Raw genomic sequence first — 15,653 nt, forward strand, 5'->3', positions numbered from 1 at the left:
CTCTGACCGCCCCAGACAGGGCACCTCTCCTTGGCCTTTGCTCTCTTAGAGGGACATGAAACAGAGACCAGTCATGGGAACAAAAACACACTCCCCTTCATCTTACCTGTAGTGCTGTCACTTAGTCTGTCTCTGTTCTCTCGTATGGAACTAATCTCAGCCTGCTGGAACACAAAAATGACTTAAAATATATTCCTGAATGTAACACTCTACAAAAGAGTCCAGCAAAGTTTCCTCCTTGAGGTTACACAGGTTGGTGTGATCCTACTACGAAAACAGACTATCTCCAGGAAAGAAGATATTTTAAAATATAAGTACATAAAAGTAGCAATTAACCCCTGAGGTAAAATTTTGATCTAGAGGTTCCTAAGGATATATTCTCAAAATATTACAAAATGAAGCTTCTCACGAATATTATAAAAGTCTTTGAAGATTATAATAAAATTACATAATAGCTAATTAATGTGCTTTGTGCTCAAACTTGAGATTGTGAATACTACTTTCATAATAGAGACAAATAGAAGTTTTACTTATCTGGCTAATATACTAAAATACATTAGAAGTGTTTTTAGCTTTATCACTTTATGGATAAACTGTTAATATATGAATTGCTTTTAAGAGAAATGGTAATCAATGAGACCTGTCAGGGAAAATGCAGGTAATTTTATAAGGGAATAAGAATTCTTATGGCTGTGGACTGACAATCCCCTAAAGATTTCCTCTAAACCTGTATCCCCGAATATCTGCCTTTTAATATACTGGAAAAATTCTTGTAACTTCAAAGCCAAATTCTCATTCCAAAACAAAATACAGTTACTTGCCAGAAATTACTAAGTTTTATCTAGATAAGCCACAGATCATGATAAGAGAGATAATTTTTCAGCAAAAGAACTTTTGTAAAGGCTCAAATGCTAAAAATAGAGTGGCTCATTTTTGGCAAGTGCTTATCATAACAAAAGCTTTATTTTTACTTAAAAAATAAGTGCTTATTTTTATTTTTCAACTCTATTACAGTACAATAAAGTATATACATTGAAAGCTTTTAATTTGAGGAGTTTTAACAGATATACACCCAAGATACCACTATAATCATGATTCAGAATATTCCCATTACCTCTTAAGTTTCCTCATGCCTCATTAGCCAATCCCTGCCATTCCCAGGCAATCACACTACTCTCCTGTTTTCATTTTCTAGAGTTGCTATAAATGGAGTGTTACAAGGGATGAACTTCTTTGAGCCTAGCTTCTTTCATTCAGCATGATGGTTTCCAGATTCATCTATGATGCTGCTTGGCCAGCACTTCATTCTCTTTTTATGGCTGAGTAATACTCTTATATATGGATATATCTCATTATCTTTATCCATTCACTTGTTGTAAGACATGTGGACTGTTTCTAGTTTGGGGATATTTGAAAAAAGATGCTGTAAACATTTGTGTACTTTTTGAGACATATTTTAATTTCTCTTGGGTAAACATCTATGAGTGAATGGCTAGATGATATATTAGGTATATATTGAACTTTTACAGAAACTGTCAAATGGTTTTCCAAAGTAGCTGTGAGCTTTCCTGGTGGTTCAGATGGTAAAGAATCGCCTGCAATGTGGGAGACCTGGGTTCAGTCTGTGGGTTGGGAAGATCCCCTGGTGGAGGACATGGCAATCCACTCCAGTATTCTTGCCTGGAGAATCCTTATGGACAGAGGAGCCTGGCGGGCTGCAGTAGCTGCACCATTTCACATCCAACAAACAGAGTATGAGAGTTCTAGTTCTTCCACATCATCACCACCCACTGGCACTTTTTTAACCTTTTTAAATTTTAGCTATTACAAATGGTGTCCTTTTTATCTTTCTGTGATTTTTTTTAAAGAAATAAGTCTTTTTACACTCTATTTCTGAAAAACATAATTTGTCATATTGTTCTTTGGAATGCATTTACCCCGTTTGAGCCATAATCATATTAGAAGATATTAGGATGGTAATTATAAAGGTATAACTTCCTTTCCTTGCCTTATATTTTAATAAAATCTAGTTAACATAAGGTAGATGACAGGTTGATAGAATCTTTTTCAGATCAATGTGCATCTAAGTTAAACACAAATTTATTTTTAGTAATTCTTAGATGGGGGAAGTAAATATGCAATTATGCCATTGAAATTACACTTTAACAATTATAAATTTTACTTTTTTCCAAGTATAATTTCCTAGTGATACTTAGGTAAACAAATATTAAATTGAAATATCCTCTCATTCCTTAAAATACGTTCCAACCACAAATCTACAGAATCAGGTTGAATGGATTTACTAACATTACTAAAATACATATTACTTTTATAATTATATAAAAATATATAATTACTTCTTAGTAAGACATCAGAGACTATCCATTTCTTTCTTTTTGATCAATATTATGTCAACTCAATTTGGAAAGATGACTGGTTATCAGGTAAGTTCTTATCTTTGTCCTTTTTTTAAATGAAGAAAATTAAATATTAGTTAATAAATATATTCAGTCTACTCTTTTTTTATGGAGTACTCACCAGAAAAAATAATCAGAGGATGCTTTCTGATGAAAAGGCTATAAACCAAATGACTGAGAAGTATATTCTGTTTTACTCAGTGCCATATAACTTAAGTCAAATCTATTGTATATCTTAAAATTAAGTAATAAGTTGGACACAGAAAAGAAATACCTTGAAGGGTGGTTCAGCAAAAAATACTGATTCCTTTCCTGAAAGTGGTGTTGAAGTTATTGATCTTGGGGAAGACACATCACTCAACTAAAAAACCAAAATGAAAACCATCAATAAGGAATCCTTCTTCAAAAGTTTTTCTTCTCCAGTGCCAAAGAATTAGCCTATTTAACCAATGCAAATAAATCTAACAGTAATTATGCCTAGTTTCAATTAATTCAAGGGTAATATATTTTCAATACAATTCACCTATCTCAAATACTTTCTGAAAGTTTACAGAGTAGAATTAACTAAGGAACTTTGCTCCTATATTCACTAGAATTAACTTTTCAAATTTATAAAACTTCTATTGCATATTGAGAATATTATTAATGAATATGCTAACACATTTAATATTGCTTATTGAAGGAGATATTCCTCTCAAATACTTGATAAGGATTATTCATTTTATGGCCTATGCTTCTTTTAATAACAAACCCTGGCTTGTTTTTGTTTACCATTTCATAGTTATTCAAGCTTCCTCTTCTACTCAGTAATCACTATAAGCTCAAAAATGAAAGCTGCTTTAATGTTAGTCAACCTTAAATGTAATATGAAAGGCAAATATATTTCAATAATGTTTGATAAACCAACTAAATTCATTTTCAATTAATGTTTCACCAGTCACACATTCTCCCTACTTTACTCGAGCTGTTAATGTGAGCTCTGACTGAGCTTATTATCTTAAGGAAAAAGGTCCTGTCATACATTTTGAGAATTTTGAAACTTCTAAAAATGATACAGTCTAATTCTTCAGCTTTGAAATAAGTAAGAATCAACATTATTTCCCTACTATAATCAAAATTCTTCATATCACCATTTGTAGTTTAAAACTGCTAAAGAAAAATTTTAATGTGCATTTAATGGTCAATTTTAAAACAGTTCTTTTTGACCTAAACACAAAATGACAAAACTATGGCTTTGTTGTTCTATGTTTTTTCATTGTTGGTTTTCTTTCATTTTTACCTGGGTAGGACTGATAGGAGGTGGTGGAGCTTTGCGTTTTTTTGGAGTTCCACTTCTCTCTGAGCTTATTTTAGAGACTTGATCATGCTGAAAGTTATCACAGTCCAAAGAATGGAGGTGGGTTAGTTAGGTTAGTAAAGTCTGAGTAAATAGCTTCATCAAACAAATGAGAAAAACCTCAACAGTTCATGCACTTCTTACTTTATCAAGTTCTGAAACCTGCTACCAACATAAAGTAATATGCATGCTCCAAGTGTTCTTCTAGCAGCCCATGCTTTAAAGTAAGAAAATAAAAAACACAAGACAAAACCAGATTAAGTTGGTGTGCAGAACTTGGAAAGGAGAGGATAAGGAATTGTTTACCACGATTTAGAACCCAGAGTATGTTCATAATCGAGCTCCCATTTTAATGCAAAAAAGTGGTATTTCCCCAGCCTTTTCATTACTTCCATTTCTTTTCTTAAAAATGTACAGTTGACCCTCCATATCCACAAGTTCCACACCCACAGATTCAACCATCTGCATATCCTAGAATTACAGACACAGACAGCCAACTGTACCACACTGTTTTATATAAGAGACTTGAGTGTCTGCAGAGTTTGCTATTCCCTGCAGATACCAAGGAATGACTATGAATATGGGGAAAAGGGAGAACTTCATCTCTGACGGTTATGGATAAATAACACAACTGGTACAAAATAAATTCAGTATCAAGTATTTGCTCAGTATGATAATTTTTCCAAGAACCTTGACATATAAATAAAATAGTCAAATATATAGCTCATTAATAAACAATAGTGACTACGTTTTTAAGAAAAACTCCAAAGTAACAGGGTAAACTTCTCAATTTCTGTTTGTGTAAAATGAATGACATTTTAGAAAAGATCTAATTAAAATGAAAGTGGCAAATCTCATATTTTCACCAAATATCTGACACAGATATGGATAGAGTTCTGTAATTCATGTGATATTACAAGTAGTTAAAATACTGTTGTTCTCAGAGTTAAAAATCACATCAAACCTTTTCACACCAGTAGGAAATATTAGTACATTTCAGAAAAAAGATGAATATATGAGTAGCAAGTTTAAAGTTACATGCTTTGGGAACAGGTTAAATCATTAAGAAAATATTTACCACCTTACAATGAATCATTTATTCCAAAGATATTTTACTTCTTAAGTAGTTTCAGCCTAGTCTTAATCACTTTCCTAATGGCCCACAGAGTAGTTTAATCAGAACATGTTCAAATTCCCACAAGCAATGATAAAAAAGAATCTCCTCGTCCAAAGATAAATACCTGCTTTGGTTTTGTTGGTGTCTTTAAATCTATAGAAGAAAAATGAGAGAGAGAAAAAAAAAAAACAAAAAACATAAGAACCATAATGACTCATATCCACTTTGGGTGGGTAGGGGGGTATATAAACACACACTCGCACACAAACACACCCATATACACAACATACACAATATTCAACACTTCATTTTTCCCCAGGAATATATTTAAAAGAATAATATATTATACAAATTCCTTTATTCTTTGGGGAAAATGGAGTGGGATAAATTTGAAACAACATTGACTATTTTCTTTCACATACCAGCATCCTGAGAGATTTTTGATAATAGAAGGCTTTGAATTCCTGCGTTTTCCGAGAGTTTGGAATAATGTAAGGCATTGTGTCCAAGAGAATCTACAAGGTTTAAGTCTGCACCCTTTTTAATTAAGGCTTCTACGATGTTTGAGCTGCCAATCTCACAAGCCAGCATGAGAGCAGTTCTAAAGAGTGAGGAGACAAAAAATCAGTACTAACAAAATCTGGAAACTTTTGCTAGGAAATCATTTCATTTGTCTTAAAAACAGAGAAAAGGAGATTAAGTGCAGTTAAACCTGTACTACTTTTAATGCTCCAGGAAATTCAAAGTGGAATGCTACCAAAATCAGGTAGCTATTTTATAAAACCTCAGATTAAATCATAAAAAATATTAGGTCAAATAACAGACATAATCTTCTAACTATGATGCAATTTAAATATGATCGGCACAAATCTTGTCTTTTTCTCAAATCAAGTTTTATAAAGAACCTATAACATTATTAAGACTTTTTTTTTTAAACAATATGTTTACTTTTATTTTGCCTGAAAAGTCAAAGGAAATGGCCTATCCATTTTAACATTTAATAATGTCATCATAGACACAGTCAGCTATGATGCTCCCAGAAGTCTGGAGAAAATATTTTTTTAAGTCAAAACAGATTCTTAATTATCCAAAAAGGCAGAAAACAGTAAAGAAGTTAAAACTGCTTTAAAACAAATGATCCAAAGTACAGCTGTGAAAACTTCTCAGAATGTGGATATCAGGGAAATCACATGCTTTCTAATTTGTGGTACCTTCCATTTTTGTCTCTGGAATTTACATCTGCTCCATGATCCAGAAGAAAGCGACAGACCTCACTGTGGCCATTTTGTACTGCAAGAAGCAGTGGTATATTCCCATCCTAGGAGACAAATTCAGATTAAGATTTTAATTTAGAAGTCAAATACCAGAATTGCAAAGGTCCCGATTCCTTCTGTACTTATTCCTGACTAGTCCTGCTGGCCTTATATTTGACCCACCAATATAGTCTGCCCCCTGAGAAGGCCAAAATCACACACTAACAAAATTCTTCCTATGGAATTTCACTGACTGTGGGGTTTTCCTAAGGAGCCAGGCTGTTGGGCTCCTTGATCCCTTGATTGTCAGTCTGGTGATGAGAGAGAGAGTGGAACATGAAGTATGTCCAGGTTTGAGGCAAGTATACCATTTTTATCGAGAAACAGCTCTCCATGTTCTAGAGAAATGAAGGGTTGTCTCCTCATGGCATTACTGGGCCCCATGCTCTCTAAGCACTTTCTTCTAAGTATCCTAGCATCCTGCCATGCCATCAACTGTCTTCTCGGAAAGCATATGCTTTCATAATTTTACTAGGTATCAAAACATAAGTTTATTTGTCCATTACTGATACATGACAAGATAAAGAGATTGATGGAAAGAAAGGTTTACTATAACAATTGACAATTCCTTTAGGAAAAAATTAGATTACCAGCTCATACAAACTGCAAAATGAATTAAGAATCTCAACATCACAGTATAAAACAAATGAAAAAAATACCAGAATTTATAGGTGACAATTTCCACAATCTTAGGGTGAAGAAGGGACCTGACTCAAATTATGCAAGCCATAAAGAGAAACTCTTATTCGGTTCTTGCATTGAGCATACCCCACCTATGGGATTGACAATAATTTTAAGGCAGAATGTATTCAAATAGGCAAAGGAAAAAATAGTTACAGTATATCCAACTATTTTAATGTGGGGATATTTAAAAATACAACTGATACTTAAAGATTAAGTATTTACTGAGAGTAGAACTTCAGAATTCCTAGAAAATTATCTCTGTGAAGTTATAATACTTTCTGGTTATAAACTATTGAGATTCAGCAAGTGTGAATTTATTTACAGATTCTACGTGCTCACTTCACAATATCCCCATCAGGTGTAACTTATACATGCCAAGTCCCATGCTATAGCAGGAAATTCAGTGCTGTAAACAGGAGCAAGAGGCATGTCAATTTATTCTTCAAATAGTCCAGCAAGGTTAAAATAGGCTATAAGCGGTCTTTACAGTTGGAAAACACTATCCGGGAGCACCAAAGGTGATATATGGGTGCCAAAAGAAAATAATAGAACTGTTTAGACTTTTTTTTAATTTATTGTAAGACAAGAAAATAAGTCTTATTAATATTTAGGTTGATAGTAAGCCATGTGTCCATCCTTTGAAATAAATACTGAACGTGCATGCTGCAAAATGTTTTATTAACAGTTTAAGGACCAATGGGGCTAATACTGAAATCTGTTTTGCATAAGAGAATCTAGGTCAGAAAGCAGCAGACTTTTGCCAAATGCTCCAGAAGGAGCCCGTGGTACTCTAGAGACCAGGGTCCATCTCCACTTCTAATGGTCATCTGGTACTTACCAAATCCTTGAGGTTTATGGGGCTTCTGTGCTCGCAAAGGACTTGCACAGCTTGAAGGCAGCCCTGTGCGGCTAAGGGAAGGAAGACACAGAAACCACAGCAAATCACAAAGCTAGACTCACAACCAAGGGCATCAAACGCTTCTGGGAAAGAAAAGTTCACCTCTACCCGGTATGCAGATGATACTTAGCTGCACTGAAGAGAAACGGTGTCAGGATGGATAAATAAGTGGTGTTTTAAAATACTGTTTAATTTCAGCGTCGTCCAGACCTACGGGCAGCGCTTACCAGCTCTTGGCTGCCTTTAGGGAAACATTTGGCTTAGCTCTTCATGTATGCTAAGTCACTTCAGTCATCTCTGACTCCTTGTGACCCCATGGACAGTAGCCCACCAGACTCCTCTGTCCATGGGATTCTCCAGGCAAGAATACTTGAGTGGGTTGCCGTGCCCTCCTCCAGGGGATCTTCCCGACCCAGGGATTGAACCCACGTCCCTTGTCTCCATTGGCAGGCAGGTTTCTTACCACTAGCGCCACCTGGGAAGCCCCAAGGTTTTCTACAACTGAAACTGAAGTCGCTCAGTCGTGTCCGACTCTGCGATACCATGGACTGTAGCCTACCAGGCTCCTCAATCCATGGAATTTTCCAGACAAGAGTACTGGAGTGGGTTGCCATTTCCTTCTCCAGGGGATCTTCCCAAACCAAGGTTTTCTACAACTAGCACTAAAAGAAATTTGTAAATCTAATCATCCCAGAGTTCTGTATCAACATTTTGTCCCTTGAAACTGTGTGACCAATAGTAAAACCAAACCTTGATATATAAAATTCATTGAAGTTCCTTTTGATCCCCAAGCAAAGAAAAAATAATCTGTACCACACAGTACCTGAAATCTACAAATGCTCATAAATCTCTTAAACAAGATCAGATCAGATCAGATCAGTCGCTCAGTTGTGTCCGACTCTTTGCAACCCCATGAATTGCAGCACGCCAGGCCTCCCTGTCCATCACCAATTCCCGGAGTTCACTCAGACTCATGTCCATCGAGTCAGTGATGCCATCCAGCCATCTCATCCTCTGTCGTCCCCTTCTCCTCCTGTCCCCAGTCCCTCCCAGCATCAGAGTCTTTTCTAATGAGTCAACTCTTCGCATGAGATGGCCAAAGTACTGGAGTTTCAGCTGTAGCATCATTCCTTCCAAAGAAATCCCAGGGCTGATCTCCTTCAGAATGCACTGGTTGGATCTCCTTGCAGTCCACGGGACTCTCAAGAGTCTTCTCCAACACCACAGTTCAAAAGCATCAATTCTTCGGTGCTTAGCCTTCTTCACAGTCCAACTCTCACATCCATACATGACCACAGGAAAAACCATAGCCTTGACTAGACGAACCTTTGTTGGCAAAGTAATGTCTCTGCTTTTGAATATGCTATCTAGGTTGGTCATAACTTTCCTTCCAAGGAGTAAGCGTCTTTTAATTTCATGGCTGCAGTCACCATCTGTAGTGATTTTGGAGCCCAGAAAAATAAAGTCTGACACTGTTTCCACTGTTTCCCCATCTATTTCCCATGAAGTGGTGGGAAAATTAAAGTATAACAATCATGACAGTGTTTACTAGTTGTTTGGCAGGCGATTGACAAATTCTAGCTGTATTCCTCAGTAAAACCCTACACAATCTGCAAACTGAGGAAAAGGGGAATATTGTCTAGGAGTGATGACAGAAAATGGCACCAGGAATAACAATGGTAAGGTTAATGGCTTAAATAAGGAAAATGAAAATGTACTGTTTCTCATGGTAGAAGACAGCAAATAAGAGAAGGAAAATTACCTGCATAATGTAAAGCTGTTTTCCCAGAGCTGTCAATACTTTCAGCTGGGCATTTAGACTATAAGACAAAAATCAATAAATACGTATAGTAAATTTCAGTTCTATTCAGTTCATCCTTTCTGCAAGGTAAGATGCAACTTACTAAGCAAAGTATAAACCTGAATAAGCCCCAGCTGCTGTGCTCCAGGAGCTTACGGTCTCATGGGCAGAGAGACTCACCTCGAAGCAGTCAAGACACAAGTGAACTGTCACCTCTCCCTTCTATCAGCTCTGTCACCAACAGGTCATCCCCACCAGCAAAACAACATGCTCTAGGAATTCTCATCATGATCCCACCTGTCCCCCCATTTCCTGCCCTAATTCTCTATCCCCCTTCACAAAACCAACCTGCTGTTAAGAACTGCCTGCACACACACCATCTCCCTGCCTCTTGTTCATTCCTGGCCCCACTGTGGTTGGGCGTCTGTCCTCAATATTCCTTGGATCAGGGAATCCAAGTCACCAACCACCTTCATGTTTCTAATGACAACAAACATTTCTGTCCTCCTCTCATCAACCTCTTACCTGCAATCCACTCCCTCTTCTCCAAACACTCTCCCCTCAGCTCCTGGAGTCCTGCCTGGCCCATCCAATTGTGGTCTTCCTTCCACTGCTCTGGCCACCCTTCCCCAGAGGGGAACACAGGGCTCTCCGGTGTCTCTTCTTCTCTACGCCATCACCCTGGGTCATCTTATCCACACCCACAGCTTGAAACCCCATCTAGAAGCTAATGCCTCCCAAATGTATATCTTAACAATGACAACAAAACTACTTCACAAGTATTGGCTATTATGTGCCAGGAACTGTTCAAAGAATGGTTTTATGGCTGCTAACAACCCTGATTAAATACCATTAAACCCATTTACAGATGAGAAAACTGAGGTACAAAGAAATCAGTAACTTGCTCGGGTCACAGTGTGGCAGAGCTAGAACTCAGACCCAGACAGGCTGCATGGAGCCTGTGTTCATGTCAGTACACAGCAGATGGCATCTCTGAGCCCTGGGTTTCATAAACCACTGCCCATTTCTCATAGGCACCTCGAACGCAACACAACCAAAACTTCTGGGGTCCTCCTGGCGCAGCTCGATCCTCCCGACCCACCCTGCCACTGTCAACAGCACATTCATCTCTCTGGTCCCTGAGCAACCACCGAGTCATCCTTGATTTCTGCTTCCTCCTCCTCCCCCACAGCTAGTCTACCACCATGCCTGTCAGTTCTGTACCCCAAACACACCCTAATCAACTCTCCTCTTTTCCCCCATCATCACCACCTGGTCTGAGCCAATACCTGCTCACCTTGACAGCCCTGACAGCCACCCGGCTGTCTTCATGGTTTGCTTTTTCCTTCCTTAGTCAATTATCTATACAAATAGAGAGACCTAAACTGTCAATGTAGCTCTTTACTTCCAAGTCCTCCGCGGTTCCAAGGAGGCTGCACAAGGCTGCATCCTGGGCCCTTCTTTTTTTGTGGCCTTACTGTGTAGCATGAGGGATCCTTCAACAGGGATCAAACCCACTACAGTGGACGCACAGAGTCGTAACCACAGACTGTCAGGAAAGTCCCGTGGGCCCTTTTTCTTTCTCCCTCACTTCCCCCCAGGTCCCCTCACTGGCTTTCTTTCCTCCCTGACTACTTAGTGCCCTTCTGACCTTTTGTACTTGTCAAAGGTCTTTTGCAAAAGGTCTGACCTTAGGTCTTTTGCACTTGCTCTTCTGTCAGCTTGGAACACTCTCTCCCATGGCTCTCTGCACCGCTTAATTTTCAGCTTGAATCTCAGCTCCTCTACAGGGGCCTCCTGAACACCTCTCACAATACTCTTGTCAGTTTGCTTCTTAGTGATGTGCAATTTGTCGTGGGCATTTGTGTCTTTGCTCACTAAGTGGCAAGCTCCAGCAGGATGCGGGCTGCTCTGTTCATGAGTAAACACTCACCATGTGACACAGTGCCCAGGGCCCAGGGACCACTTGCTAGAAGACAGAACAAGGGGATGGGGGGCAGGGGGTAGGAGAAGGAGAGGTCATCTGAATTTGAAGACTCTCACAAGGCTCTCTGTGCTCATTGCCTTGAGGAGGGAGAACTCTGAAATGGTAGCCCCTGGAGAAGGGAAGTCTCTCCAATAGACAGACAGTAAGAGCAAAAGGCCAGAGAGAAAGGAGTAGCTGCAGAAGGTGCAGGGTGAGGGGCTGGCAGGAGACAGCACTGGTCCCATTGCAGAGGGTGTGGGCTGCCCAGACAAGAAGTGAAGCAGAGATCAGAGGGGTGCAGGACTTAAGGTAAACAACTCAGTAGGAGGCCATCAAAGCCTCTGGTTTTCACAACTATCCAGAAAGAAGAACACCATTCAGATGATCTGCGGAGAGCAGGCAATGTTGGAAATGTCTGTCTGCCCTTCAGTGGTAATAAGAATAGAGATCATGTTACGACTTACCATGCTTTGGCCTAATTTTAGAACAGCACAAGGAACTGTTTAAAGGCTTCAAAGATTCCAGAGAAAAACCAATCCATTTGCATAACCAGATATAAAATTACATTAGAGGCTAGAATATCTGGTCCTTGCCCATGAGGATTTCCAGCTTGTCAAGTTCATTCTTCCCTCAAATCAGAGCCAGATGCAAAGTCTGGATAGCCAAGCCAGGATGGGAACAGAGACGTGGAATACAAATAAGGTTTTTTTTGTAAAAATTGAAGGTAAGACCACGGGTGTGGAGGCAGGGCACTTGGGCAAGTCAGTGATTTTCACTCATCCACTGTATCCAGCCCCAGAGCAGGCAGAGAAGAAAAGTTCTATTGCAACTTTCTTTAGAGAGAAGCCACATAATAAAAACCATCTTCATCATCACAGATGTTGATCTCTCTTTCTTGAATTTCACTTCAAAGACCTGTTAAGGTTAAGCATTCCTGGCACTGGAGGTAGCTTGCATCATGTAACGCAAGACAAGAAGCTGTGTGATCAACAGAGCAGACAACTTGAAGAATGTGCCCACATTTCTGCATCAGAATCGCGAAGCCAAATTAAAGCAAGATGCTGGGTCCCAAACAGTGCTCAGGAAGGCTGAGACGACAGCTCAACAGAACAGACAGTACTCCAAACACGCAGTTTATTGCTCTGTGCTGTTCCTGAAACAGCCAAGACTGCATTTTGACTGGCAACAGCTGGAAGTTACTGTATGAACTATCGGGATTTCATTAAATATTCATCTTTAAAGATAGACAGAAGCTGTCGCCCTAAGTGATCGGTATAAAAACTTCCTGGCAAGGAAGTTTCCAACCAGGGAGTTGACCTAAAATTATAAAGAAGAATAAAACCAAGAATTTGAACAAAAACTAAGAACTAAAAGCTCATCAAGTTACATACAAGGAAACAGTGGTGGAAGTTTTGCTTCTCAGGAAAAGCTGCATTCTACTAATGATTGAGCGAGAATAAATACTAGGGTATTAGAGATCCTGTATTGTAGGGATCTCCAGCAGCACAGGTATTTTTTTTTTAAGGTGACTGTTTAAAGGGAACATGTCCTTCCAAAAAGGCAAAAAAAAAAAAGAAAAAAAAAGAGCTGAATAAAGGGGACAAAAGAGCTGGATCCCAGGAAGGCACTTCAAATTTATTAGGATCCTCTTCTCCACCAGTGGAACTGCTATGGAAATCTTCTTAGCTATCTGAAATTTTAATAATGAAGCTTCTTAGGGAACCCAGGTTCTGGGATAATATTTAAAGGAGTATGCGTGTATTTATTTGCTCTTTCACACACACAAGGTTGCTTTCAATTTTTTAAAACGACACATTTATAATTTTAAGTTGTTCCACTTTACCTGAAGGAGCTTCTTGACGCATTCATGGTGGCTGTTCTTGGCTGCGAGGTGCAAAGCACTGTGTCCTAAATGGATTTAAAAAAAATTGGAAGGAAAAGACATTTTAAATCTCTTATCTCTGTAATGAAGACAACTATGAGGAAATGAACTGTTCTCCAACAAAGACAGAATTGTTATTCTTGAGAGTAACGCCTCCACTTCTTATCTGCAAAGTTCATTGTGACAAAAGTGGGGAGAACACAGCATCCTGACCCCTGGATAACATGCAGGGTCCACGCCAGCTGCCGTTCTCCTGGGGTACAATTAAGCTGTGGGCTAGAAGCCTGCGGTAGACTCTAGGTATGCAGCTTGGAAATTCCGCTTTCAGCTGTCAGCATGGGTGCCAGATGCCCTGCGTCCACAGCAGTGACAGCAGACCACGGCGGCCACGGGCCCCGGAACCCAGCCCAGGCAGCGGCAGAGAACACACCCAGCACCCACATGAAACCCCACTTCCACCTGTCCTTTCGCTTTCCTCCAAATGCACTCCAGCTCTGCAGGGGAATTACCTGTAGTTCAGATGTTCAAACTTGGAATGGGTGGAAGAAGGAAAAGAGTTATAAAAACAACACTATCAAAGGAGCATCTCTTCACGTTCCCTTCAAAAAATGTGAGGCCAATGTGAGACTCTCTGACGTTTCTGTGGTCAGATAACTTTAGGAAATTCTACCCCACGGTCAGAGGAGGCTGGCAGGCTACATTCCACGAGGCTGCAAGAGAGCTGGACACGACTTAGCGACTGAACAACATTACATCCAGTGCCCTCCCCTGTACTACCTAGCGGGCCTATAGAACATCTGTGGGTGAGGGGCTTAGGGACAGCCTTAGTGGGGCTGCCAGGCTGGCAGGCTTCCACTCTCGGGCCCTAGAGAGTTGCTCTTTGCTTAGCCTGGATCCTCTTCTTCTAGGATAACCATGCAGCTTGCCCACTAACCTGCCTGATGCCACTGAAACCAGCTTCTTGATGAGATCTTTCCTGATCTCACCACTTAAAATTCCTCTCCCACTCCTTTCATCCCTTTGCTTCATTTCTTTGTCCTTCATAGCACTCAGCACCTTCAACCTTCCCTTCTCACTTGACTCCCATCTCCTCCTACACACACACACACATTTATGTCAACCATTTTTCCTTTCCCTCTATAATATAAAGTTTGTATCCCTATAAAGTTTGAGGTCACTACTTCAGTCATGTCTGACTTTTTGCAATGCTATGGACTGTAGCCTGACAGGCTCCTCTGTCCATGGGATTCTCCAGGCAAGAATATGGGGTGGGTTGCCAGTTCCTTCTCCAGGGGATTTTCCAAACCTGGGGATCGAAGCAGCATCTCTTACATCTCCTGCATTGGCAGATCGGTTCTTTACCACTAGCACTCCCTGGGAAGCCTAAACAAAGACCAAAGAAACAGCATGTGTGTGCTAACACAGACCAGGCTCTGCATACACACTTGTTAATTTCAATTAGAGAGTCTGTCCATTATGAGTGTCTGGGGAGGGGGACTTGGGGGCAGGGAACCAAACTCCTAAATCCTGCATTTGTAAACTGATCAAGATACCTCCAATGTAACGCCTGTAAGCAACCCACACTTAAAGCTTGTTTCTCAGCCTCAGCGTCAGTGAAATTCAAAGCTATGAAAGGTGGCCCTATGTACCATAGGATAATGAGTAGCATCTCTGACCACTATCAACTGAATGTCCAGATGGGACAAGCAGAAATGTCCCCAGACATTGCCAAACATCCCTTGGATAGGTGGGAATCACATAACCCAGTTGAGAACCCCTGGCTTAGAGGAACAACTTCTTTTATATGGTGATCTGGTCTCCAAATACCATTTCTCTGTTCTGAATTAGTCTTGACCAGAAATCCACTAATTATTAAAGAATCATATAGCTAGAAAATATCGTATTTAAAATTAGAAGGTTTTAGGACCACAGTGAGCTGCCCAAAAGCATGTATAAGGTTAAAAGATCAGATACCTTCTTTGCTGAGAAGCTGCACAGAGATTTTAAGGGTATGCATAGAGGGAGCTGGTTGGGGGAGGTAGAACACTCCATTTGACCTCTGCCCAAATGGATGAGGATGAAGAAGATCAGGAAATAAGGCAATGGGATCTTTGGAAGTAGGAAGACAAGTAGCTTCTTTTCCCCTTCCTCCTTTTACCACAGGAGACCTCTTTTCAGGAAGTATAACACACAATAATGAGTTTGCTTAAACTACAAATTGAGTTTTGGTGGGTTAGCC

The 15,653-nt window shown here is 39.7% G+C and overlaps 1 protein-coding gene across 6 annotated transcripts in view; it reads right to left on the bottom strand.

Moving 5' to 3' along the window:
- Positions 1-15,653, bottom strand: part of RAI14 (retinoic acid induced 14) — a 162,054-nt gene that overhangs the window by 12,513 nt on the left and 133,888 nt on the right. For 3 of the 6 annotated variants that reach the window (XM_005221621.5, XM_024981506.2, XM_024981505.2), the window contains exons 5-13: positions 13,376-13,440; positions 9,528-9,585; positions 7,706-7,776; positions 6,082-6,188; positions 5,293-5,471; positions 4,995-5,023; positions 3,697-3,783; positions 2,692-2,778; positions 107-164 (exon numbers count right to left, since the gene is read on the bottom strand). In XM_005221621.5, the coding sequence (XP_005221678.1) occupies positions 107-164; positions 2,692-2,778; positions 3,697-3,783; positions 4,995-5,023; positions 5,293-5,471; positions 6,082-6,188; positions 7,706-7,776; positions 9,528-9,585; positions 13,376-13,440 (741 nt within the window). The remainder of the gene's footprint in view (positions 1-106; positions 165-2,691; positions 2,779-3,696; positions 3,784-4,994; positions 5,024-5,292; positions 5,472-6,081; positions 6,189-7,705; positions 7,777-9,527; positions 9,586-13,375; positions 13,441-15,653) is intronic. The other 3 variants (XM_024981507.2, XM_024981509.2, XM_024981508.2) reach the window with 3 other exon arrangements.

Source organism: Bos taurus, chromosome 20 (assembly GCF_002263795.3).
Source record: "Bos taurus isolate L1 Dominette 01449 registration number 42190680 breed Hereford chromosome 20, ARS-UCD2.0, whole genome shotgun sequence".
NCBI classification, from domain to species: domain Eukaryota; kingdom Metazoa; phylum Chordata; class Mammalia; order Artiodactyla; family Bovidae; genus Bos; species Bos taurus.